Genomic DNA, 25,898 nt, shown 5'->3' with positions numbered 1-25,898 from the left:
ACTGTGCCAGGCTCTGGGAATATAAAAATGATGCAGTCTCTGCTGGATAGAGGGGTTCAAAGAGCAGCAGGAAATACATGTAGAAGTTAACATATGACAATGCAATATGTGAACCACATTCAATTAGTAACTATACGGTGGCATGGAGGTAAAAATAAAGATGACAGAGGAGGAGAGACTTGAGATGGAGCTTTAAAGGCTGAGTGCAGCTTTGCTGGTAAGACAGAGGAGGGGGTCACAAGAAGGGTATTCCAGGGAAGGAAACTGGCATGTATACGCTACAGAGATAGGGGACAGGATGGCATGTTTGAGGAAATCAGTGCCTACTGTAGCTGCAGCAGAGAGTTTGGTGGTAGGCGAGGGCGGGCAGTGTGGAGAGAGCCTAAATGCAGAGAGAGGCGGGTCAGGTCACAGAGGGCCTGGGAAGCCAGGCTGAATGGGGCAAAGGAAGGCAGTTACAGGGTTCCAGGCTGGCAGTCAAAATCAGGTTTGTGTGTAAGAACATGTTGATACATGTGTAGAAGGCCTGAGCCAAAGAAATGGCTCTAGGTGTGAAAAGAAAAGTGTTGGTTTAAGTGATACTGGGAAAATAAATTAGCCTTAGACAGATTGGGCACAGACACGGATGAAAGAAAGGAATGTTGTCTAGGTCTTTGTTTAGTGCCTTGGCTGATTAAGTCACTAACCAGAACTGCAATAAAGTGGTTGAGATTTGGGGAAAAGTCAAGCTTAGTTCTGAATACACTGGGTTCAAGGCACCTAAATGCCATCCAAATGTTAAGTGCCTGGGAATAATAGTGACAGGTACCATTTATAGACTACTTACGTGCTAGCCAATATCCTGTGTGTATCATTACTGTATTCAATCCTCACAACTTTACTATGCTCCTTCTGGGCAGAGACTATTGTGCCAGGCTCTTGGGAATGGTATGAGACAACCAAAGCCTTAGGTACTATTAATATTATTTCCCCTATTTTACAGTAAGGGAATTGAGGCTCAGAAAGATTACGCAGCTCAAAAGTTCCAAACCCAAAGGTAGATAGCTCCAAACTCGGTGCTCCAAACCACCTTGCATTACTGACTCTCTGAGTAAGCATCAAGAAATGGACAGAGTTCAGGACAGATTAAAATCATAGGTGTCACTGAGATCACCAGACACAATATAGCAATTCAAAAACAAGTCCCAGGGAAAAAAATCACTGCCAACCTCAGAATGTACCCATGGGAAGAACAGGAACTCGTTAAAGAACCTGAGGAGCAGACAAGTCAGATAGGGTGAGGACTAGAGGCCTCTGGATTGGTGGGCGCTTAGCACGTGACTGATGATCCGTGGGAGGATGATTTCTGTAAAGTGTTGGCACCAGAGGCCAGATGCTGGTTGGGTTGGAGTGAAGCCTGAGAACACACACTGCTCTTTGAAGAAGCTGCAGTGTGAGGGAGAACGGTGGCCAGAGGAGTATTCGCAGTCAAAGACGGAGTTCTTGTTCATGGTAGCGGCCTTGGAACGTTTAAGTTCTGAGGAAGCACTGACTAAGGGGAAAGACAGGGCAGAGCTGCTGAGGCAGGCCTCGGAGGAGATGGAGGAATGCCAGGCCACTGAGTTTACACTCTCCTGTAAACCTGCTTTGGTCTTCCCTTCTCTTCTAGGTTTAGACAAAAATATCTATATTACAGTTATTTAAGAAAAGGATGTGAACCTGCCTTTTATTGCCACGTGACTCCCATGTGTCTGGTACCGTGTTCCACACATGCCCACTGGGAACACAGCACCATATGTGTCAATTAATATTCATGAATTCCAATTCTTAAGGACATGATTGTGAAAATCTGTATTAATTATTACCTGAAACAACTGAATCTTCAAGTGTAAAAAGGTTGGATTCATAGGTTGTATGAAGTAATATTTTCCAAGCCCAAATCAAATTGTAGTTTAATGTGTGTTTAACCCCAGATTTCCTGCCTTTACCCAAGTAATTAGATCCAAACTTAGGCTTTGTCCTTCAAACTATGGGGGAATCCAGCAGATTGCATAGCAGCTTGAGTAGAAAGACTGCCTCTATGGGCACCCGAAAGAACTCAGTGTCAATTCTTCTCGGGCATAAATCTTGGTGTTTTGACTTTGGACTAGATAAAGCTGTCAAGTGGAAATGTATATAGCCCTGAGAACTGAAAAGAAAGCTGTTTAAATCTATGTTCAATCATCTTGGGGAAAACAGCACCAGTCCAAAACACTGTTCTTTAGAAAATTAAAAAAGTAGTCAGACCCACCTAGAGCCAGCAGCAAAAAATTTTACCGTGGCCCTGGGAGTCGGCTCTTTGTCATTCCCCTTAATCTTGTCTGTTGTAAGGATCACTTGGGGACACTTTTTGACACCCACTGCCCCAGGAGGGCTTCAGTTCCTTCCCCCATTGGGTAGTTTATGAGACCTTGAAGCAAGATTAAGGGTTCTTGGATGTCTTACCTGAGCCTCCTAATTCAGCTCCCTTTCTCTGTAAATTACAAAGTGCAGGCATGTCAGGAAGAGCAGCTGTAACTGCTAAAATGAAATGTAGGCTACAAAATAGCCACGGGGAAAACAGATGTCTTTGACTAGCAAAAGTTTTAACATGGGCAAATTCAAGTGACACACATCATTCATTATTCTCCACTTCAATCATTAAAATAGATATAGTAAAACCCAATTCTGACTATTAGTCAATTCTGACATGTTTAGTCTGAATTAATTTAAAGATTGCATTTCAGGGTATTAGAAGACATTCAGTCCTATCAGCTGCCGGGTAACCAAGGATAACCAAGGGAAGGTTTTGGTACATCTGATTTACAATTCATACAATATTTGGGTATAAAAGCTATTTTCCCTCAGCTTTATTGAGATATAATTGACAAATAAAAATTGTATATATTTAAGGTGTGGTGTACAACTTGATGTTTTGATACGTCTATACACTATGAAATAATCACCACTATCAAGCTAATTAACATATCCATCACCTCACCTTCAAAGGTATTTTTAAAGTGCTGAAAAATATCTAGGTAGGTTAAACACTTCATTCACTTTGTAGACTTGCTTTCCAAACTCTTTATCTCCCTCCACCTCACAGTTTAAATAAAACTTCACCAATACTTATTATGAAAGGATTAAAGAATTCCCAAGGGTTTGGGGTCTGAAGGATGCTGTCTACCACTATGATCCAATGGCCCTTAGAAAACATGGCCTCACTTTCTACCACTCACAGTTCTGAGGGTGATAAACTTCAGAAAAACTGCTGAGCCGGAAAGAAAGCAGCCAAGGTTTTCTGCTCCAGCTGTAAGCCTGACCCTTTCCTCCTGACATAAAACATTTGCCTTTGGTTGTATCCACTTCCATCATCCCGACAACAGAGAATTCCAGCAAGGTTATAAATGGCATGCACCCTTTGGGGGCACTACAGGGCACGGCTGCTGTCAGCCGTTGAGCTCACCATCTGGCCTTGCTAAATAATCCATGTACATGTTTGCAGAGGGTATGCCAAGAAGCCCACAGGCCACTGGATACACGACACACCATTACTCCCCCTCCCTGGCCTCCACCGTGATTTGTGCACATGGCTGGACCAGCAGCTGCCACGCCGATGCACTCACATCAGCTTCACACATGCCACTCTGGTTTTACAAGGGCTCTAAAAAGGGTGGATTCTCTCCTCGGCGTTCAGGGGATTAAGGCAGTGGTGATGACCTTGTTGAATGAGGCTGTGGTTCCTGAGGGTTTCAATGTTTAATTTTTTCTAATTTAAGGATTTACTTGGTATAATGGAACCAGCATTGGGATGCGAGTCCAGACGTGGATTCTAGTCTAGCCACTAATGAGTAGTGTTCATTTTGTCAAGTTAACATTACTGGCTTCACCGCTAATTTACAGATAAAGAATCCATGGTTCTAAGGTCAGAGCATAAATTCAATTATTCTTCATCCTCAGTCTATATGTACCACTCATATTAACATTTTCAACAGGACTCCTTTTATGTGATTCCAAGGGATATGGATTGGGTCTATTGCTCTCTCTAGATTGCTCAGTAAGAATTCCTGCAAAAGACTGATTTCCTCTAGTTTCATTCTGGTTTTCAATCTATTCTGAAATTGCCTCTATCCTTTGCTTTGATCACCTCCAATAATAGTTCACAAAACAGTACCACCTTTGCCTTTAAAATCACTTAGTGACATTTTGGACAATCCTATAGGCGTTCACTCAGCTAACTCCCTTACCTCCTTGGTCTTTGCTCTGATGTCACCTCAGCGAGGCCTGCGTGTCTTACCCACCACCCTATTTAAAACTGCAGTCTGGCTCGTCCCCCTCCACCAACCCACGGAGTCTTCCCCTGTTTAGTTTTTGTTTTTCCTACAGCATTTGCCACCTTCTAACATGGCATCACATTTAATCATTTATTACCTCTCATATTTATTGTCTCCTCTCCACTGGAATGTAGGCTCCAGGACAACAGGGATCTTAGCTCTGCTCACTCACATATCCCAAGATCTAGCCTAGAAGAGTGCCTGGCCCACAGTAGGCATTCAATAATCCTTGCTGAGTACTGAATGTTAAATAAATTAATTATATTTTTGCTGCTTGTGAATGACCCTAAGCACCTTCCACTTACAAAATATGGGAGTGTACAACCTAGCATGCCCCTCTCAGATTGGAGATAACAATACACTGGTTCCTTGTCTGTACTGTGACATGTCAGCAGAACTCAGCTGGAGATGTGTTCACAATTGCTTAGGACCTCAGAGTTCAAGGTGAAGACTAAAAATCCCTGAACTTGGCTTATGTTCCAGGAGCACGGAGGGGATTCATCATGTTTAGAGGGAAATCTGTGAACAACTTTCAGATTTCTTAGCATGATAGTTCATACATTTTTCAACCTGAGGTCAGTGTAAAGAACATGGCTTTGGTAACAGCCACACTGCCTCACAGTGCTCAGTGGCAAAGTTCAGGGCTAAAGAAGATGTTTTAAAAAGGGCAGTAATTCTTCAATAATAAAATTTTTAAGGTGAATATTCAGCCAACATTTAAAAGTCTCTGTGTTATGCCAAGCATTAAATGAGATGTTAAGAAAAAAAAATCATAGTTTCTGCTTTTAAGAAGCTTCCAGCTGGGGAGGACATGAGTATTTAAACAAATAATTATGACACACGAGAGGTCAATCATGTTAAGAGAGTCAGGCAAATCTTCACACAGAAGGAGACACGGGAGCTGTAACTTAGAATCTTCCTTTCCTCCTTAGAAGTGATTTATTCCACCTGCCTTGGCAGAGTTGTCCCGTCTCCTTCTTAAGTAAAACCCCATAGTTGGGGGTGTTATTTCTTTACACCCCCAAATAATAGAAGTTCACTATAAAAAAACAGAAAATACAGATAAATTTAAAGAAAATAATTAAACTGATCTACATAAGCTTTTTTCATTTCATACTGTCTGACCTTGATGAAGACTTTGCTCCAGGAAGATCCCGTTCCTTTATCATTTGCTGAGCCTGTACTTTGTGCCAGGGACTCGAGCGTAAGGTCACACGGAGCCTAGAGCCAGACCTACTTTGTCTATGATTCTAACGTCCTCATACAGCCTAAATCCAAAAGTAAATGACTGCCCACTATCACACTCTCCTAAGCCTCAGGAAAGCAAAAGTGGTTCCTGGCACCCAGGANTTTTCTGAAACAGACTCTGTGGAAAGTGTAATGGATACAACTATTGGTATGCAGTTAGCATATACATGCAAATCATCACCAGTTTATGGAAGTCTTGAAAAAAAATGGAAAAATTTAACAATCTTGTGTTTTGTGCCAATGCTTATTGATTAAGTCATAGAATTTTAAAAAGATTCACTGAACTGTTACCTCTAATTTAGGATTTTCTGGAAACAAAAAGAATAATTGCCTATCACCCAATAACCAATGACAGAATCATGGCACAATGATGTATATATTCACCAGATCACACTGCATCTGAATGAATTGAATTTGAAGCTTCAAGGAAAGCAAGAGCTTATTTCCAAGGTAGTTGGAAAAGTAAGACAATTCATGTTGAAATTGAAACCTCTACAAAACAAATAAAGATTTTACACATTTCTTAACATGAATCAATATTCAGAAGATTTTAATTGCTATTGACAGCATTTTCTAAATTGTCTGCAAAAAAACTCCAAGAAAAATTAGAAGAATGTCTTGTTGGTATTGACAGTTTTGGAGCTGCTTTTCCGTTTATGCAACATCCCTATGAATCTCATGTTAATAATACTAGCTGGATACAAGAATAAATAAATTTACTTGGACAGATGTAGTTTTGAAAGTGATTTGCTTTTGTGTCAAAGTGAAATCAGCTCTTCTCAAAAAGATGAATACATTTTGTCCAGGTGGATGTAGATAGTAAAGGAAAATAATGTTGATATTCAATTCTTATTGGAAGATCTTTAAGTAGGTATGGAATATTTGGGATATGTGAATCTAGTTTCCAACTGTAAATTTTACAAAATCTTAAAACAGACTAAGTATTCCAATATTTATGATGTGCTGTTAAGCGTAAAATACACACCAGATTTCAGATACTTGATACAAAAAATATAAAATACCTCACTAATAATTTTATATTATTATTATATTGAAGTGTTTAATGTTTCATATGTTCTGCGTTAAATAAAATACATTATTAAATTCATCTACTTGTTTTTGTTTTTCAAACGTGGCTACTCGAGTATTTTAAATTGTACGTGTGGCTCTCATTCTGCTTTGGACAACACTGACCAAGAGCCAGGAGGGAGGTCTACACTGGAGAGCAGTGAGGGAAGCATTGTCACACAGGAGGGCAGAGTCACGAAGACCAAGTCACTCAGAGAGAATGCGGGGTATAAAAAAAGAGGTGAAAGGAAGAGGTCAGTGTGCATTTATGGGATTGATAGCAGAGGAGCCACCAAAGGAGACTGAGAAAGAGTGTGTTTCGTTATAGAAATAAGAAAAAGAGAGTTTTAGGGGAGAAGAGGGTGGCAGGAGAGACTAAGTGAATCCTAATAAAGTTGGTATCTAACGAGAGCCTCTAGTTATCACTGCACTGCATTAAGCAGGGTCTGGAAATTTGGCCTCAGGGGCCACACTCTTTACTGTGCAGATGGATCTTTCAAGAAGGTGCACTGCAAAGACCAGAAATGAGATTTTGTATAACCTAATGAGGAAATAGTAGCAAAGGGTTTTTTTGTTTTGTTTTTGGCTTTGTTTCTTAAAATGTTATGGTATTAGTTTACCACGTCCCATATTAGCTACATTACAAAAGGGGTTCTCTGTATTCATGAGATAAATTGTTAAGGTGGTGGTGGTGGGAAAATCTATAGGGCCTGGATCCAAGAAAGAGAATAAATTGTAAGATGTTTTACTCTCCTTTAAAGAGTCTATCCAAATTGGTATCTCCCTTTTCTAAATTATTTTGGCTCGTGGCATCTCTCACTGAACCACCTACAACATAATCAAGGGAGGGCCACTTAAAAAAGACCCATGGCATCAGACTCTCTGAAATTGGAGGCTCAGGATTTGTATTTTTAAAAACCTCCCCAGCTGATTCTGATAGAAAGCCAAACTTAAAAGCCACTAGTCTTAACCATACAATCCAATTTTTATTTTACAGCATGCAGAACTGTTCTCTGCATTAAGTACATGTCTTTTCTCCCAAGAAGAAACATGTTCCTCAAAGGCAGGAAATATGTCCACAAAAGACACCAGCCTAAGCTAGTAATAGATTTTCAAAAAATGCTGAATTGAATTGAAAGCTCCTTCTCAGTGGTAATATATTTTNTGATATTTTCCCTTTATTATTTTTTTGGCTCACTCAAATATAATTCACTGAACTCATGGGTAATTAAAATCAGCTCCAAATATTAGGAAGTACACTTCCAAATTCTCTTTGGTGACACCGCCACCTATAGCCATCCTCGCCCTCTTCACACCAGGATAGCATAAAAAGTCCAGGACACTGGGGAATCAGCATAGATTGAGAGCAATGGCTTCTTAGATGCAAAGCCTTCGGCATGGTAACAGGGAGAATATGGATTTACACTGGAGAGAACACGGCGATATATTCTGTGCATGGGAGTGATTTAATGATTCCTCTGAGCAATTAGACGCAGTGTCTGAAATGCCTACAGGGTACAGTTCTCTCAAATACCCAGCCAGGCTGAGACTCAGGCGGCCACCGTGGGTCACCAGTCTGCCTCCACTGCCAGAAGGCATGCTTCTGAGCTCTTATGTTTGTCTGCCAAAGAAGAGGAGCCCCAAGCTGTAGCTCTACATAAAAGTAGAGCTTCTCAAGGCAGATTTTCCAAAGAGAAAAATAAACTAATTGGGTTTATGGGTTGAAAGGAAAAGCCCAAGAGACAAATAACCAACCCATCAGCAAGTCCCACAGTGAGACATCTGAGAAGGCTGGAGCCAACCAGGATGACTTCTTTTCATTCTTATTAAACAGTACAGTGTAGGAAATGGCTTTTAAAATAAGTCTTTGCTGAAAAAAAAATGAGAAATTTAACTCTTAAAGATCATTTGTTTTCTAGAGAATTTTTTTACAAAGGCATGAGTAAGCTTCAATGGTTATTTGCTCGTGTATTTGTTTCCAAACACTGTTATATCATTAACTAAACATTTTACAAACATGGATTCATTTCATTCTCATAACCACCCTAGGGAGTAGGTACTAGCATTACTTCCATTTTACAAATGCAGAAGCTGAGGCACAGAGAGGTGAAGTCACTTGCTCAATGTCACATGCCTGGCAAGAGGGAAGGAGACGTGAGGCAGTCTGGCTGCTACATAACCCTGCCTCCACAACTGCGGGCCAATAAGCATGAGAAAAATGAGTGGTGGTAACATCACATGATGCCATTAAATGAAGCTGATAGTTATTTAAACACTCTTATTTCAGTTTATGAAGAAATGACCAAACTGTTTATTTTTACAACTCAGCACTAATCTGCAATGACCTAAATTCCTCCGCACTCCTAGCTCCTTACACAGTGCCTCTGAGTTCTATTCGTGATGGGTAGGAACACTCAGGAAAAGTCAGCCTTAGAACACTGTCCAAGTGTCCCACACAGCAGGATCCAAGGTGAATGTACTAACAGGTTTGGAAGTCCGTCCATCAGCCCTCAGCTGGGCAGCATGATGGCCTCCTCCTGAGGTCTTGTGTTCAAGCATAATCTGGACCTGAGTCCAACTGCAGTGAATGATTAGCAAATCAGAGAGGGCAGAGAGTTCCCTCATCTCTACATCATCTGTCCACATAGCCAGAGGAGGGAGACAGGAAGATCTAGTACTGGGGCTGGTGACACAGGGCTCTTAGACACTTACCTAGATGTGGGTGCACAGTGGCCTCTGTTGGAGCTGTACCGAGAGAGAAAAAAAAGGAAAGATGACTGATTAGCAACAAAAGCAAAATCCAGTATTAAACAACCACAAATAGAATTACAAAGCTTAAGTCAGACAAATATAAAATGGCTAGAACCTTTTTAAAAGAGTAAGAAGAAAATGTCAATAAACATCCTAAAATAAGACCATCCAACTCTCTATTTAGTTATTATGTTTAAAAGTAACACATTACTCTTCAAGTGAAGAGTAAAACCCCTTACACACAGGACAGTTATTTATTATTCAAGTTTAGTCAGGTGTCCCTTGAAACACACAATGTAAATGTGATGTGATAGCTAATGGCCATGCCAAAACCCTTTCTGAGCACCCATTACATGCCAGGGGCTCTTCTGGGTGTTAGGGAAATAGAGAAAAAAGGCACCATCCTTGCCCTCAAAGGTTATTGTCTGGTGGGCAACTACACTATAGTGTAATAAGGGCTATGACAGAGGGTTCAGAAGGTGCTGGGGTGAGATGGGGGACAAGGCAGGGCCAACAATGCCAGGATATCTGGGAGAAGATGGTTGTCAGGAGGAGCTTCCCGGAGAAGGTGATTCCTCTGCTGAGTTCCAAAAGGCTAGTAGGAGGAAGACAGGTAAGAGTAGGGAAGGGAGACGTGCTGCTTTCTGGACTAAAAGTAGAATGACACAGAGCAGTAGGAGAAAATGGTCTTTTGGGAAAACCACAAGTTCAGCATGATGGAATAAATGTTTAAGAGGAGGGAATAGAGGGCCGGCTGAGTGGCGCATTGGTTAAGAGTTGGCTTGGGACGCCGGCTCTGAGCAGCAGGGACCTGGTTCGGATCCCACATGAGGGTCAGTGACACTGCTCTCTACAGCTAAGATGCTGAACAACAGCTCAACCTGGAGCTGGGCTGCCGTTGAGTGGCCGGAAACGGCGTAGGCTGCAGTGGGTCTGCAGTTGGGCTGCTATGAGCTACCCTGAGTGGCTGGCAGCCAGCGTGAGCTGCCAAGAGCCGCCGTGAGTGGCCGTCCAGTGGCCGGCGACCTATCTGCCTCACCCGGGAANTTTCATAGTTTGTTTGTTTAAATCTTAAAAAGGCTAGACGAAATGGTGGGCAAAGGGATAAAGTAAAATTACTCTGAAGCATATTTGATAGAAGACAGGAGTACATGGCTTTTTAAAGTTAATAAAAGGTTTTTATAAAAAGCAGGAAAAACCATAGCTTAAGTAAAAGGGACATAAAATCCATAACTTTGGTCAAGAAAGCATAGATCAGTCATGAAAAATGGGTGAAGCAAAAATCAATCACATTTTATTGATTTTAAAAAACAACTGAATTTGAGCCACATAAAAGTCACATTTTGTATTTGTCAAGAAAACTCACTGAAGAAAATGAATTAGCTTGACAGAAATGAACTTGCCTTGGAAGAAACAAATCATCTGATAACATTTATATTAATGGAATATTAAAAAGCCAAATGTCAGGAGAAATAGAGAATGCTTCCTCGGTAAAAGCAGAGCTTAGAAAGTTTTTCTGGCCTTTTCTTTATAAAGATTTTCAATTTATTTTAAGAAATTTATGTTTAGGTTATGTTCATAGGGAAGTGAAATTTTGTTGATAAATTGTTTCTTTAAATGGAATATAAATTATGAGACTTTATGACTCTGTCTAGTCTGACTTTTTAAATTTATTTATACTATCGATCTATATTTCTTTCTAGAAAATACATAAGAAGTTCTCTCTAGTATTTAAGCACCAATACTGTATATTTCATCTTTGGCTCTCAGGTCAAGGGACACTTTCTTCAAGAAGCTCCCACCAGGGTCCTTTCTTTTTTGGGAACTACAGTATGGTATCTGTACCCTCTATTACAGTTAAGAATTTCTATGCTGGGGTATAAGGTTTTTTAAAATATGTTTTTAGTGTCTCCTCTACTAAACAATAAACTACTTGAGAGAAGGAACCATACCCCTTTTTAATTTACTATATAAATAAAATAATTATTGCTTCATATTTGTTGAACAGTGAAAATAAACAAAGACAGACATGGAACATCATATGCTGACATTTGAGGATGAAATGGTTATTTCCTTTCTAGTCTTGAGCAGTGCTTGGACTTTGGCTACAATGTGCAAGTTTACATTAGAGCTTCTACTTTATCTTGAACTCCTAATGATGTATACAAAAACATTTGGTGTCACAGAAAACCCACATTCAGATATCCTCTCAAATTGTGCAGATTGATTATAGCTTGGGTCAACAGACCTATTTCTCCAAAGTCAGCAAAAATACAACAATTGCCAGCAAATTCATGCATCCATTTATGTATTCAACAAGTTTTTCACAAATGAGTTTTGGTTCATTACTTCTTTGCCCTCAAAAATCCCACAGAGTTGCACCTAAACAGACAGCACTTGAAGAGGAGATTGGAGTATAATGTGGTGACCCAATGACTTAGAAGTTATTTGGAAGTATGACTAAAGTCATCTGTCATTTCAGATAAACCACTTCCCTTCTTTTGCTTGGCATAAATACAATAATTAGACACATTAAAACTTAATGTTTTCTAGGTAAAGTACTAGTATAACTGAAAAAAAAAACATCTAACTACACCCACGGCTTTGAGGGGTACCTAAATTCAGTTCTTAAGTCAAGAAATAGAACTTATGCCATTTACATTAAGCCCAGGTCCCTAGTTGAACAATTCTACAATTCTCATTGATACCTTAGTGCTAAAGACCAATTTAATTTTATGCAACTGCTCCAAGGGAGAGTCAGCATCACTTTTTTTTTTTTTGCATTAAAAAAGTCTAAGTGAGCATATACCTGGAACTTACCATATAGTAGGATTCAATTCTAGTTCATGGTAGGAATCAAAGTCATCTCGTAGGATAATACTGTCACTGTGTATTTCAGCTAAAAGAAAAAAGTATTTAGAAAAGAATTATAGCAAACAATAGATTTAGCTACACAAAAGGATCAATGTGCTGCTTTTATGAGGAATAACAGTATTTTAAATTAAAANTTTGCCTTTAAAATCACTTAGTGACATTTTGGACAATCCTATAGGCGTTCACTCAGCTAACTCCCTTACCTCCTTGGTCTTTGCTCTGATGTCACCTCAGCGAGGCCTGCGTGTCTTACCCACCGCCCTATTTAAAACTGCAGTCTGGCTCGTCCCCCTCCACCAACCCACGGAGTCTTCCCCTGTTTAGTTTTTGTTTTTCCTACAGCATTTGCCACCTTCTAACATGGCATCACATTTAATCATTTATTACCTCTCATATTTATTGTCTCCTCTCCACTGGAATGTAGGCTCCAGTACAACAGGGATCTTAGCTCTGCTCACTCACATATCCCAAGATCTAGCCTAGAAGAGTGCCTGGCCCACAGTAGGCATTCAATAATCCTTGCTGAGTACTGAATGTTAAATAAATTAATTATATTTTTGCTGCTGGTGAATGACCCTAAGCACCTTCCACTTACAAAATATGGGAGTGTACAACCTAGCATGCCCCTCTCAGATTGGAGATAACAATACACTGGTTCCTTGTCTGTGCTGTGACATGTCAGCAGAACTCAGCTGGAGATGTGTTCACAATTGCTTAGGACCTCAGAGTTCAAGGTGAAGACTGAAAATCCCTGAACTTGGCTTATGTTCCAGGAGCACAGAGGGGATTCATCATGTTTAGAGGGAAATCTGTGAACAACTTTCAGATTTCTTAGCATGATAGTTCATACATTTTTCAACCTGAGGTCAGTGTAAAGAACATTGCTTTGGTAACAGCCACACTGCCTCACAGTGCTCAGTGGCAAAGTTCAGGGCTAAAGAAGATGTTATAAAAAGGGCAGTAATTCTTCAATAATAAAATTTTTAAGGTGAATATTCAGCCAACATTTAAAAGTCTCTGTGTTATGCCAAGCATTAAATGAGATGTTAAGAAAAAAAAATCATAGTTTCTGCTTTTAAGAAGCTTCCAGCTGGGGAGGACATGAGTATTTAAACAAATAATTATGACACACGAGAGGTCAATCATGTTAAGAGAGTCAGGCAAATCTTCACACAGAAGGAGACACGGGAGCTGTAACTTAGAATCTTCCTTTCCTCCTTAGAAGTGGTTTATTCTACCTGCCTTGGCAGAGTTGTCCCGTCTCCTTCTTAAGTAAAACCCCATAGTTGGGGGTGTTATTTCTTTACACCCCCAAATAATAGAAGTTCACTATAAAAAAACAGAAAATACAGATAAATTTAAAGAAAATAATTAAACTGATCTACATAAGCTTTTTTCATTTCATACTGTCTGACCTTGATGAAGACTTTGCTCCAGGAAGATCCCGTTCCTTTATCATTTGCTGAGCCTGTACTTTGTGCCAGGGACTCGAGCGTAAGGTCACACGGAGCCTAGAGCCAGACCTACTTTGTCTATGATTCTAACGTCCTCATACAGCCTAAATCCAAAAGTAAATGACTGCCCACTATCACACTCTCCTAAGCCTCAGGAAAGCAAAAGTGGTTCCTGGCACCCAGGAGCTGGCCTGGCACCCACAGCTGCACCTCCTTGCTCTTCTGTTGAACATAAATGACTTCACAGAACATCACCTTTAGACAAAGCCACTCCCTGTGATGGATCAAGACAGGATCACCTTGTAATCATGTCTGAACACAGGTACAACCAGGACACTGTCCAATGCACGATATGCCAGGCACCCTCCTCTCCTGGCTAATAGGAGTGGCTGCTCATTCTTTACCAAGTACAGCTTTAGCCTTGCTCTAGTCTGCCCTCCCTTTAGATAAGATATATTGAGATCCCTCCCCATAGTATTGCCCCTAATTCCTGACAGCATCCAATACAGAGCAAAGCTCCTCTTCCTTAAACCCTAGTCAAAATCAGGAAATACAGGCCCAAATCTCATAACAATTCCTTTTGTAACATCCTTTTATTGAGATACCCCATGGCTCCTCCTGGTGTGCATTCTCCCATATGCTACTCTAACCCCAACCTGTCAACTCTAGGTGTTCCCCCAGTGGTCATTGGCTACAGGGTATTGGATGCCTATAAATACGTTTTGGGGGGGGGAGTGGGAGGGAGAAGAAGAGGTAGAGGGGGAGACAGGGAGAGAGGGAGGGAAGGAGGAAGGGGGGAGAGGGAGAGGGAGAGGGAGAGGGAGAGAGAGAGAGAGAGAGAGAGAGAGAGAGAGAGAGAGAGAGAGAGAGAGAGAACCCATCCTTCCTTTGAGCCTGCTTTCCCCTCTAAATGCCCTATCTCTCTATTTCCCTTTAATCCTCGATTTTTTTCAAAACTTTAACTTTAAACACTGCCTCAGTTTTACTTCTCAACTCACAATGATCTTCCTTCCCTTGACTGACTCCAAAGCCTAGGCAAGAATTTTCCATACTACAAGGCAGCCTCAGGTGGTCTGGCCTCCCCTGAAACCATCTTAATTTAGTGAAATTGCCAATAACCTTCTAATGGCAAAATCCTAAAGCCGTTTTCCATATTTCATGCTCTGCATTCTCTCAGAAGCCTTTGTTCCTGCTGAGCACCTTTTCCATGTTGAAATGTCTTCCCTGAGTTCACTGAGCTTGCCCATTCTCCAGAATTCCCCCATCTTCCTGCTCCTGCGCAGTCACTAGCATCCCACACTCAGCCCCTTCCTCCCTTCTCCTGAGGATTCCCTGGATGAGCATCAATATGCCGAGGGCTTGCAAATCTGCCTCTGTTCTCAGTAGCTGCTGGAGAGGCCTGAGGGTGGAAAGCAACTTCATCAGAGCCAGCATGTGGAAGACCATTTATTATCTTCTCTTCCAAAAACCTCTAATGTTTTCTTCATTTCTCCTCTCAGTTCCTGGCACCACCATCAACAAGTCACCCAGGCCAGAAAAACAGATTGCTCGGAATCCTCTTCCACTCTCACTCCCCACATGACACCTTAAGTTTCTCTAGTTTTTCTAATGTATCCACATCTTTCTGGTCTCCAAGACATTTAGCTCTCAGCAGAATGACTACAGTATCTCACTACTATGTTTCACTGCCTCCAACTCCTAACCTTTACAATCCATTCCACGCCACTCCCAGGTTTCTTTCTAAAACACAATTGTTAAACACAATTGTTCATGTCACTCTCCTGCTTCCCACTGCCTACACAGCAATCTTTACACTCCTGAGCATGAGACAGAGGGCCCTTTATGACCCATTCCATTAACTCTCTCAGCCTCACGACTTACTCACAGCTCTACTGAATTGGTAGCTTCCTCTTTCATACATCTATCAGACTATTTTACTTCAATTGTTCCTTCACTCATTCAATAAGCATTTACTGAGTGCATACTATGCACTCAACATCGTGAGAGGCTGTAGGGACTCAGTAAGAAAAAGCATACACCTGGGTTTAGAAGTTGGAGCAGGTAAACATTGTGCTCACCTCCTCTCACGACCACATCAAAATTACAACTCAACTACAGAACAACCATCACTGAGAATCACTTGAGGTCTAACTAAACTGAAGTCCTGCAACTAAGGACATATAGAAGCAGCCACCTGGAGACTGGTAGGAGGGGCAGAGATGCAGAACAGGCTGGTCCCACACTTGTGTGAGACCATTAAAAATCGGGAGGGATATCTCATCTCCCCCATAAAACATTTATCCCCTGGGGGATATCCCCCATGGAGAAGCAAGGGGTCCCAGCCCCACAACAGGCTCCCCAGCCCAGGGCTCCAGTGCTACGAAGAGAAGTCCTCAGAAATGGCTGTGAAAACTAGTGGAGATTGTGGCTGAGTGAGGAGAGGGGTTGCTGGAGTCGCAGGTATTCCTCTTACAGGGCCCGCACACAGACTTACTCATTGACAGACTCACTTGCTCTGAGCTCTAGCACTGGGGCAACTGCTCAAAAGACATCAGGTACATATGGAGAGGAACTGAACTGTCTGGTTTCAGGATAAGGGCTAGAGGGGCAGCTTTATCCAAGACAGAAGTGCTGGTACAAGCCATTGTTTTGTTGTTGAGCCCTCATCCAACCCATCCTGCATGCGCAGGCAGGTGCCATATCTGAATCTCCATCAACCTGGCTAACATCCTTACCCCCCGCCCCGGTGATTCCCTGAAATCCCTACCCCACCCAACTTGCGGGCCCACCCAAGCACTTTCTAGTGGCTATTCTGTACAAACAACCTGTCTTGGCTCATGCTGTGGGCTTTTCTAAAATCTCTCAGAGGTACACAAACCCTAAAAGGCAGCATCTGGCCTCAGCATGCCCCATGCCACTTGCTAAGCAGCCCCAACCCTAGCACTAGTGGCAGCTGGTCTCAGTTCCCAGCTTAGCCTTTCCCAGGCACCTCCAAGCTCAGCACAGTGGCAACCATCTGTAGTGACCCCGGGCAGGGCACAGGCAGAGGTGACATTGGCCTGCATCAGGGCCCCTCCCAAGATGCCCCAGAAACAACACACCCAGTGGTCAGTTTTAGACCACGCCAGAGCACCACTCAACTGCCTCCACAAATGATACACCCAAAGGGAAGACTGGGCAGGCACCAGAGCCTGGCTAAAGCAAATCCTGCTCTGTAGGGTCAGCCCCTGCACAATAACACCTTCCTCTGTAATCACAGCCAGTCTTCACAACCAATCAGCCCAAGGATCAATCCCTTCCACTGACGTGCAATCAGCAACCAAGGTTCAACAGGAGGGTACACTCAATGGACAAACCTGGAGCACCTGGCTCAGGTGACTGGGAAGACTGTGCCACTTGGCCCCACAAGACATGTATTACATATGGCCACTCTACCAAGGCTGGGAGACAAAGCAGCTCTATCTAATAAGTAGAAACAAAAACAGGGAGGCAGGTAAAATGGGGAGACAAAGACACATGTCCCAAATAAAAGAACAGAACAAAACTCCAGAAAAAGAACTAAACAAAATGGAGATAAACAGTCGACCAGATGCACAATTCAAAACTTTGGTTATAAGAATGCTCAATGATCTCAGGGAGGACTTCAACAAAGAGATGGGAAACATAAAAATGGTGACAGAAAACATAAAAAAGAACCAGTCAGAAATGAAGAATACAATAATTGAAATGAAAAATACATTAGAGGGAATCAATAGTAAGTTGGATAAACCAGAGGATCTAACCAGTGATTTTAGAAGATAAGGTAGTAGAAAACACCCACACAGAACAGCAAAAAGAAAAATAAAATAAGGATAGTTTAAGGGACTTCTGGGACAACATTTGCATACCAACATTCACATCATAGGGGTACCAGAAGGAAAGGAGAGAGAGAGAGAGAGAGCAAGAAATTGAAAACCTATTTGAAGAAATAATGATGGAAAACTTCCTTAACCTGGTGAAGGAAACAGACCTATAAGCTCAAAAAGCACAGAGAGTCTCAAAGAAGACAAACCCAAAAAGGCCCACACCAAGATATCACAATTAATATGCCAAAGGTTAAAGAAAAAAGAAAGAGAATCTTAAAACCAGCAAGAGAAAAACAATTAGTTACCTACAAAGGAGCTCCCATAAGACTGTCAGCTGATTTCTCAACAGAAACTTTGAGGCCAGAAGGGATTAGCACGAAATGCTCAAAGTGATGAAAAGTAAAGACCTACAACCAAGATTATTCTATCCAGCAAGGCTATTATTTAGAATTGGACAGATAAGGAGCTTCCCAGACAAGAAAAAGCTAAAGGAGTTCATTGACATCAAACCAGTATTATAAGAAATGTTAAATGGACTTCTTTAAGAAGAACAAGAAAAAAATATGAATAATAAAGTGGCAACAACTACATATCTATCAACAACTACTTTAAATGTAAATGAATTAAATGTTCCAATCAGATGACATAATGTTGCTGAATGGATAAGAAAACAAGACCCTTACATATGCTGCCTACAACAGACTTACTTCAGATCGAAAGACACACACAGGCTGAAAGTAAAGGAATGCAAAAAGCTATTTCACGAAAATGGAAATGAGAAAAAAAGCTGGAGTAGCACTACTTATGCCAGCCAAAATAGACTTTCCAACAAAGGCTACAACAAGACCCAGTAACCCCACTTCTGCGTATTTATCTAAAGAAACCCAAAACACTACTTTGAAGAGACATGTGTATCCATATTTTCATTACAGCATTATTTACAATAGCCAAGATACGGAGGCAACCTTGGTGTCCATAAATGGATGAAGGGATAAATAAAGGTGGTACATATATACAATAGAATATTACTCAGCCACAAAAAAATGAAATCTTGCCATCTGCAGCAATGTGGATGGCCTAGAGGGTATTGTGCTCAGTGGAGTAAGTCAGACAGCGAAAGACAAATGTCATATGATTTTACTTGTGTGTGGAATATAAAGAAGAAAATAAATGAAAAAAAACAAAACAGAAACAAAGTCATAGATACAGGGAACATTTTGATGGTTGTCAGTGGAAGGGGAGTTGGGGGGGAGTGGGTGAAAAGGGGGAGGGATTAAGAAGTACAAATTGGTAGTTACAAAATAGTCACAGGGATGTACAGCATAGGGAATATAGTTAATAATATTGTAATAACTATGTATGGTATCAGAGGGTACTAGATTTACTGGGTGATCACTTTGCAAGTTATATAAATGCCTAATCACTATGCTGTACACCTGAAACTAATATAAAATTGTATATCAACTGTAATTGAAAACTAAAAAAATATTTTAACAACTAAAAAAATAATAAGCACAGTCCCTACCCTCAAGAAGCTGATGTCTAATGGCGACAAGGCCCATGTAGCAATGTTCTTATTACAATATGCATTAATAGTTGTCAAATGAACGAATACATGCTCAAGTAAGAGACTTCTTTAAAAGCAGTGTAATATGATGGCTATACCCTGGGGCCACTGACCAAACTGCCTTGGCTCCAATCCCGGCTCTTCCAATTTCTAGTTGGGGGACCTGAAGCAAGTTATTCTCACTGTGCCTTTGTTTCCTCACCTTTAAAGTGGAAATCATAATAGTTCCTTCTTCAGAGGGTCCTTGCAAAGACTAAATGAGTTCATGTGTGTAGAATGCTTAGAGTGAGTAGAGTCCAGCACCAAGTCGTGCCGACAGTGTTTCCATTTGTGTTATTATTGTGCCTGGAGAGTTGCCAAGACCAGCTTGGGGAGGAGTTTGAGGGGGGATCAGGGATGTCTTTCTCGGAAGGAGGTAATACCTCAGCAGGGTCTGAAAGCCTAGCTTAGCCAGATGAAGAAGACCTAAAAGGGTGCCGGCAAGGAAAACAGGGATGGTATAGAGTACAAATAACACTGGGGTGGTCGCATGAGGTGCATTCCAGGAAATTTCAGGAGGAATGAGAGGGTGACAGAAGTGAGGTGGGGAGGGAAATTGAGGCTAGGTAGTAAGGACTTTCCTTGTACGCTGCGATAAGCAGTAGGGATTTTACCCTGAACATAAACTATTGCCTCCTATTAAGATATGGAAGAGTTTTAAGCAAGGAATGACAGAATCCTATTTCCATTTTAGAAAGCTCATTATAGGACGTGGAGAAAGCAGGGGCAGGGAAACTAGGCAGGGGGGTATTAAGCAGCTTCCAAAGGAGGCTAAGGGCCTGATCTAAGGCAGGTGGGTGGGAACGGGAGGGAGGAGAGAGATGGAATCGTCTCTCCTTTTTTTCTTAACCTGATGCTGACCCTCAGGACTTGCTCCCTTGGATGATTTTCCTGAGGACCCCACGCAAATTAACTACCTCTGTGTCCCATTGATTGACCTGCCATTTGCATCCCAGCCCTCAAGAACAGGAAATGGGTCTTTTCACTTTTACGTCCATATTCAGTACGATGAGCCAGGACAGGTCTTGCAGGTGCTGGATGCGTGTTAGCAGAATAAAATCCTTCAGCGAATGTCTTTTAAGGAAAAGAATCAAGATGACAGACTATCAAGACATCACTAGTATGTTCCCTGATCGCTTTACTTTTTCAATATGCTTAGCTTGCAATACAGTCTTGTAATAGCAGCTGTCCCCCAGCTCCACAAAGTGGTTTGTTTTGTTGAAATGGCTTAATTTGATTAAAAGCAACAAACCTACTAAGTATGTTGTAATCGAAAGGCATTGTACTGTGGCATACAGAGATTGTCATTTTTTCTCTCTCTAATAAATATATGAGATATTTTTCATTGAATGCATACGAAATTATTACATGTTATATTTATATTATTTTGCTTGAGGAAATAATTAATGTTTTAATTAAAAGTAGGTAGAGCCAAAATAAAGACACAGTTTATAACACCAATTATTTCTCTTATTACTTCTGACAGCAGGAAGCCATCGCTCACGTTAGTATTCTTTCCACCCTACCTTGGATGGAGGGATATAATTTCAGTTGATTAGGTGTTATTGAGAAGCGCAATGTTTTCCTCTGGTCCTGGACTGAGGAGCATTTTCAATAGCATCCCCGTCTGCCATCATGTAAATCATGTTCTTGTGCGACACTACTATAGAAGGCTTTTTTTTTCTCACTGCTTGAGAATTATTTCCCAGTGATATTTCTTGGCTTTTTCTTTTCATTTTAAATAAACCCAATTCCAACAATTCATTTATTATACAATATAAAAGATTTTAAAAATCTAAGGCTTGAAACAAATCAGCTTTTAGGTAATGATAAATGTTAATAAAATTAGACATGTTTTTCAGACAATATACAGTTTTCAGGATATTAATGTTCACTGCTATGTGGTGTTCTGTTTTCAATACTGTGAATATTTTTCATTGTCTGAAAAAAGATTTGCATGGTGATAGATTTCTTGAGCCTACGACAAAGGCAATCACATTTTTTCACTCTCAAAAATCACAGAATAAAAATCTGTTTGACCCAAGAACACTGATAATATATTTGAAGCTATAATTAGAATGAGGTTTGACCATTCAATAGTTATGTATGTATACTTTTGGAAGTTTGCCTGTAATAATCATAATCATCAAGTATCACACAACTTACATAAAGCCATATTGAGGATGTATATATTACTACAAATAATAAACAGTATTTTCTTAGGCCTTTCAAAAACCAATAGAATTTTTCCTCTTCTCACCTAAATCTAATTAGATTCTCTTTAGCAGAGAGATAATTAGTAGAAATTTCCTTTAAATTCAATAATATAATTAATAAATTAACAAATTTCCCCAAAACGGAATCTGTAAGAAAAATTGATAACATGCCTATGATGATGGTGGAAAAGGGCATGACACTTACAAAAGTCGGCTTCAAATGTATTCATTGTCAAGATGCTTGAATCAAGCAATAGACGCATGCTGGGAAAGACCTGTATTCAATCTATCAACATTTTTTTGAGTGGCTGTGATATGGCCGGCACTATGCCAGGCTCTGGGGAACCGAAGAGCACTTAAGCATAGTTCCTATACTTGAGAAGCGCAGTCTCTTTAGGGTGGCATCCATCACTTTGCAGAGGAAAATTCTAGGTGAAGTGGCAAATGCTACAAAGAAAACACAAAGTTGGGCGGAAGCTCAAGAGGGAACAAAACTGTGTGAGGGCATGGATCCTGGTTTTCACCTTTTCAGCGTGTGCGCGCATGTGTGTGCAGTGTGTGTGCATGTGTGTGCATGTGTATGTGTGTGTGTGTGTGTGTGTGTGTATGTGTCCATATGTGCATCTGTGAGAACTTGGTATTGGTGAGAATCTGGGTCTGTATGAGGCAGTCACAAAGCAGAACTCACTCAGTATGACTAGTGTACACTTCATCTACCTAAAATGATACAGCATTTATCCACAAGTCTGAAATTAACAGAGCACACAGCTGAAAAAAGCATATAGATAACTTATAACATGATCAAACACTACAAGCAATGAACAGAAACATTTTCAACAAAGTTGACAAGAAATTTAAGTGGTGAATTAAGCAGATGTGTTTTTGTAGAATTCTAAAATTACTAAGATCTATATTTGCAAGACAACTAAATATAATTCATTAGAAAAAAATTGTAAAAGAAGATAAATTTTCTCTTTTTTGTTGTTGTTGTTCACACTTAGTATTTTCAGAAGTCTACAGATCTTTATCAATAATTACCAAATAAATCATTACAGACATGGGGGGGTGTCAATAATTCCATTTTTAAAGCATCATGATCAAGTAACAGTAATGAAATGCTTACTCAATACATAGAACATAAAGACCTACCATAATTAATTTTGACACAACCAACACGGACAAGTCAAAGATGATTCTTACCTCCTTGCTCACACAACTGCTGGGCTAAAGCATCTTTGAAAATAATCTGGCCCCTGTGTGTTGCCGTCGCCCTAGAAATGAATAGGAAAAGGTTAATACAAATCTTTTAAGTTTGGTGATAACCATGTATTTTTTAACTTTTTAAAAACCTCATTTTTAAACATTATTATGTGGATATGTTTTTTTTTTAATGCATCTGAACAGTGATAAAAATGAACAGTAGAGTCAAGGCTTAAACCAAGGCACCTGGGTTGAGAATCATCTTTTGGTTTTAGTTTGTAAAGGTACTGTCACACTCGTGGGCTTATTCTGAAAATAGCAAATGTGGGCAAATCCTAGATAGAAGAAAAAGTATGGAAAGGACACTTGATAAAATTTCTTCTTCAGGAGAATTTGATATAAAATGTTTTGTGGAGCAATATGATATATTAGCACTGGAGAAGATGCTGTTAATGTGTTTTTTCTTTAGTCAATAGTCACCATAACACTTAGAAAGTTGAGAGAAAATTACATTAAAAAAAATTTTTTAAGAGGGCTATTCAGAGCTTTCATAATTACAGAATTTGTGTATCTTTCTCCCCACTGGTTTTAATTCACCATTTGAAAGAGATGTGTGTATATCATTTACCTGCTCTCATCAGAGTCATGCACATGGAGTGGTGTAAAAAGTAACATCCCTGCAGCAGATGTGTTATTCAGTGGCTATAATAGAAACTGTCTTATTAAAGGAAGAGTTATTTATGCTTTATTTTTAGAGTGTTCTTCCTTAAAAAGGATTTTTCTGGTACAAAATGTTATTATTTAAACAAATTTAAAACAGAAAATCTCTTTCAGAAACCTGGTTTTAGAAAATAAACCATACGAAATAATTTTAATAACTAAAAATATTAATATTCAATCTCAGCTTTAGTTCCAAACAAAACCACGCTAAGACAAAAATAATTTGATTCAACACATCATTTATTGGCGATGGATTATATATCAGGCACCGTGCTGGCTCACAAAAGGGCACCTCTGGGCCCCTGCATTTATCGTCCCTCCACAGCTGCACCCTTCAGTCAACATCTTGTCGTTTGTGGGGCCCAATGGGACCTCGTAGCTCCCAACATGCCCCACTCTGGTTCCCATGTGATGCACCTTTCTCCTTCATGCTGAAGACCTTCCAGATTTCTATACCCCACTGAATTGTTACGATCACTAGTATCAGTCCTCCAGGACTCAACTCTCTGAAAGTAATCTGGTAAACTAAGCCATGCTGAAGTGTTCACGGGTGACGTTGCTCCAAGCTACCATATTTCAGCAGGGAAACTGAAAATATTATACTTTAACACAAACATACAATGGCAAAACAGTGAGCATTTTGAGTGGTGGAAGGAAGATATAATTGGAAAGAAAAGTCACTGGACAGCTTTCAGCTGCCTCCATATGTGACCTATATAAGGGTAATCAGCCCTCATTGTTGAATATTAATCATTATCAAAATTACAGATAAACAGATGCCATCACTCTTTATATATTTACATATGTTTATAGGTTTTCCTTTGCTCTTTAGCAAGCTGAAAATGAGGACAAAACATAGGGCCAATCTAAGACATAAATATGGCCTACAGACTCATTAATCAGTTACAGGTTTTATGTCCAGAGGGAACATGGAAACTTGATTTACCTAAATATATTTCATTGTTTAAATCTCAATAAATTCAAGAGCTTCTGAGTTCACAGGCACTTCTAATCATAAGTGCAGGATTTAAATTTGACATTTGCTTTGGAAATCACCACGAAGAAAAGTGATACAAAGTGTACAGTGTTTAAATAACTTTTTATATCAGTTGTCTTCTGATTGTAAGTATATGATATTCCTATTGTGATATTTCTCATTGACCCACGAACTTAGTTATCATTGTGTCAGTCCACACACCCCAGCAACACAATGAAGCTAAGGCATGTAGAGAAAATTCATGTAACAGAGGTTTGCCTTTTCCCTGGGTATCGGAGATACTGAAATACCTCAGTCACTGCCCAACGCCTTGTGAACACTCCATTTGCTTGCCTTCCCCATGACTCAGGTTCCTCAGATTTAGGATTTGCTGCTTTCATTCATGTTCTTACTTCTGCTACTTTGGTTCAATGAATAAATTTCTGAGGAATTGGAGAATAATTTAAACTGAAGAAACTTTTATCATCTCGTCAAAATTTCTTTAGCAGCGGTATTCATTCTTCAAACAAATATTATGGAATCCAGTATGTGAAGCAGAGGAGCCCTAGGGTTTGAAGTTTTGGGGTTCCCTCTCCTCATTGGGCATGCTCCCCACCACCCATGCCCAGGACTTCCCAGTGGCTTCTCTGGAACTCGTAGCGCTTTACAGCAGCAGGGTTTGAAAACCCCTGAACTAGCCTAACTCTTACAGTACATGGATCAGGAAACTGAGGCCCAGGCAGGACCTGCTCATGGTGGATAGGACCTGACTCCGGGTCTTGATTTTAAGCCTTGGATTCTTTCCTCTGCTCAGTAATTTTCAAAATGTGTTCCCCGGTGGTGCCCAGGGCTCTCCATGGGAGCTCGAGGCAGGGGCAGCAGGGACTGCTCCAAGCTCCACCAATTCACCAGAGCACCCGGGCTTTGTATGTTCTAATTATTTAATGTTGTTTAAAGAAAGGGCTCAACAGTTAGAAACTGGCTTGAGGAGCACACCATGTGCTCAGTGTCATCATCTGAAGTCCTGTGTCTGACTATGTTGAATAGAAGTGGTGAAAGTGGGCAGCCTTGTCTTGTTCCTGATCTTAAGAGGAAAGCTTTTAGCCTTTCCCCATTGAGTACGATGTTTGCTGTGGGCTTATCATATATGGCTTTTATTATGTTGAGATCTGACCCCACTATTCCCACTTTGCTAAGAGTTGTTATCATAAATTGCTGCTGGATTTTGTCAAATGCTTTTTCTGCATCTATTGATATAATCATATGATTTCTATTTTTCATTTTGTTAATGTGATGTATTACATTAATTGATTTGCGGATATTGAACCAAACTTGCATACCAGAAATGAATTCCACTTGATCGTGGTATATGATCTTTTTAATGTGATGCTGAATTCAGTTTGCTAGTATTTTGTAGAGGATTTTTGCATTAGGGATATCAGCCTGTAGTTTTCTTTTTTTGTAATATCTTTGTCTGATTTGGGGATCAGAGTAATAGTGGCCTCATAAAATGTGCTTGGGAGCCTTCCCTCCTTTTGTATTTTTTGGAATAGTTTGAGGAGAATAGGTATTAATTCTTTTTTGAATGTTTTGTAAAATTCACCTGTGA

At 40.3% G+C, this 25,898-nt stretch overlaps 1 protein-coding gene across 1 annotated transcript in view; it reads right to left on the bottom strand.

Moving 5' to 3' along the window:
- The window catches only part of RELN (reelin), a 516,011-nt gene that overhangs the window by 264,039 nt on the left and 226,074 nt on the right, over nt 1-25,898 (bottom strand). Inside the window, exons 4-5 of the mRNA XM_019655108.1 lie at nt 22,594-22,664; nt 12,219-12,297 (exon numbers count right to left, since the gene is read on the bottom strand). Of these exons, the coding sequence (XP_019510653.1) occupies nt 12,219-12,297; nt 22,594-22,664 (150 nt within the window). The remainder of the gene's footprint in view (nt 1-12,218; nt 12,298-22,593; nt 22,665-25,898) is intronic.

The sequence above is a fragment of the Hipposideros armiger genome, unplaced genomic scaffold (genome assembly GCF_001890085.2).
Source record: "Hipposideros armiger isolate ML-2016 unplaced genomic scaffold, ASM189008v1 scaffold_236, whole genome shotgun sequence".
NCBI classification, from domain to species: domain Eukaryota; kingdom Metazoa; phylum Chordata; class Mammalia; order Chiroptera; family Hipposideridae; genus Hipposideros; species Hipposideros armiger.
This window is presented reverse-complemented; position numbering and strand designations above follow the sequence as displayed.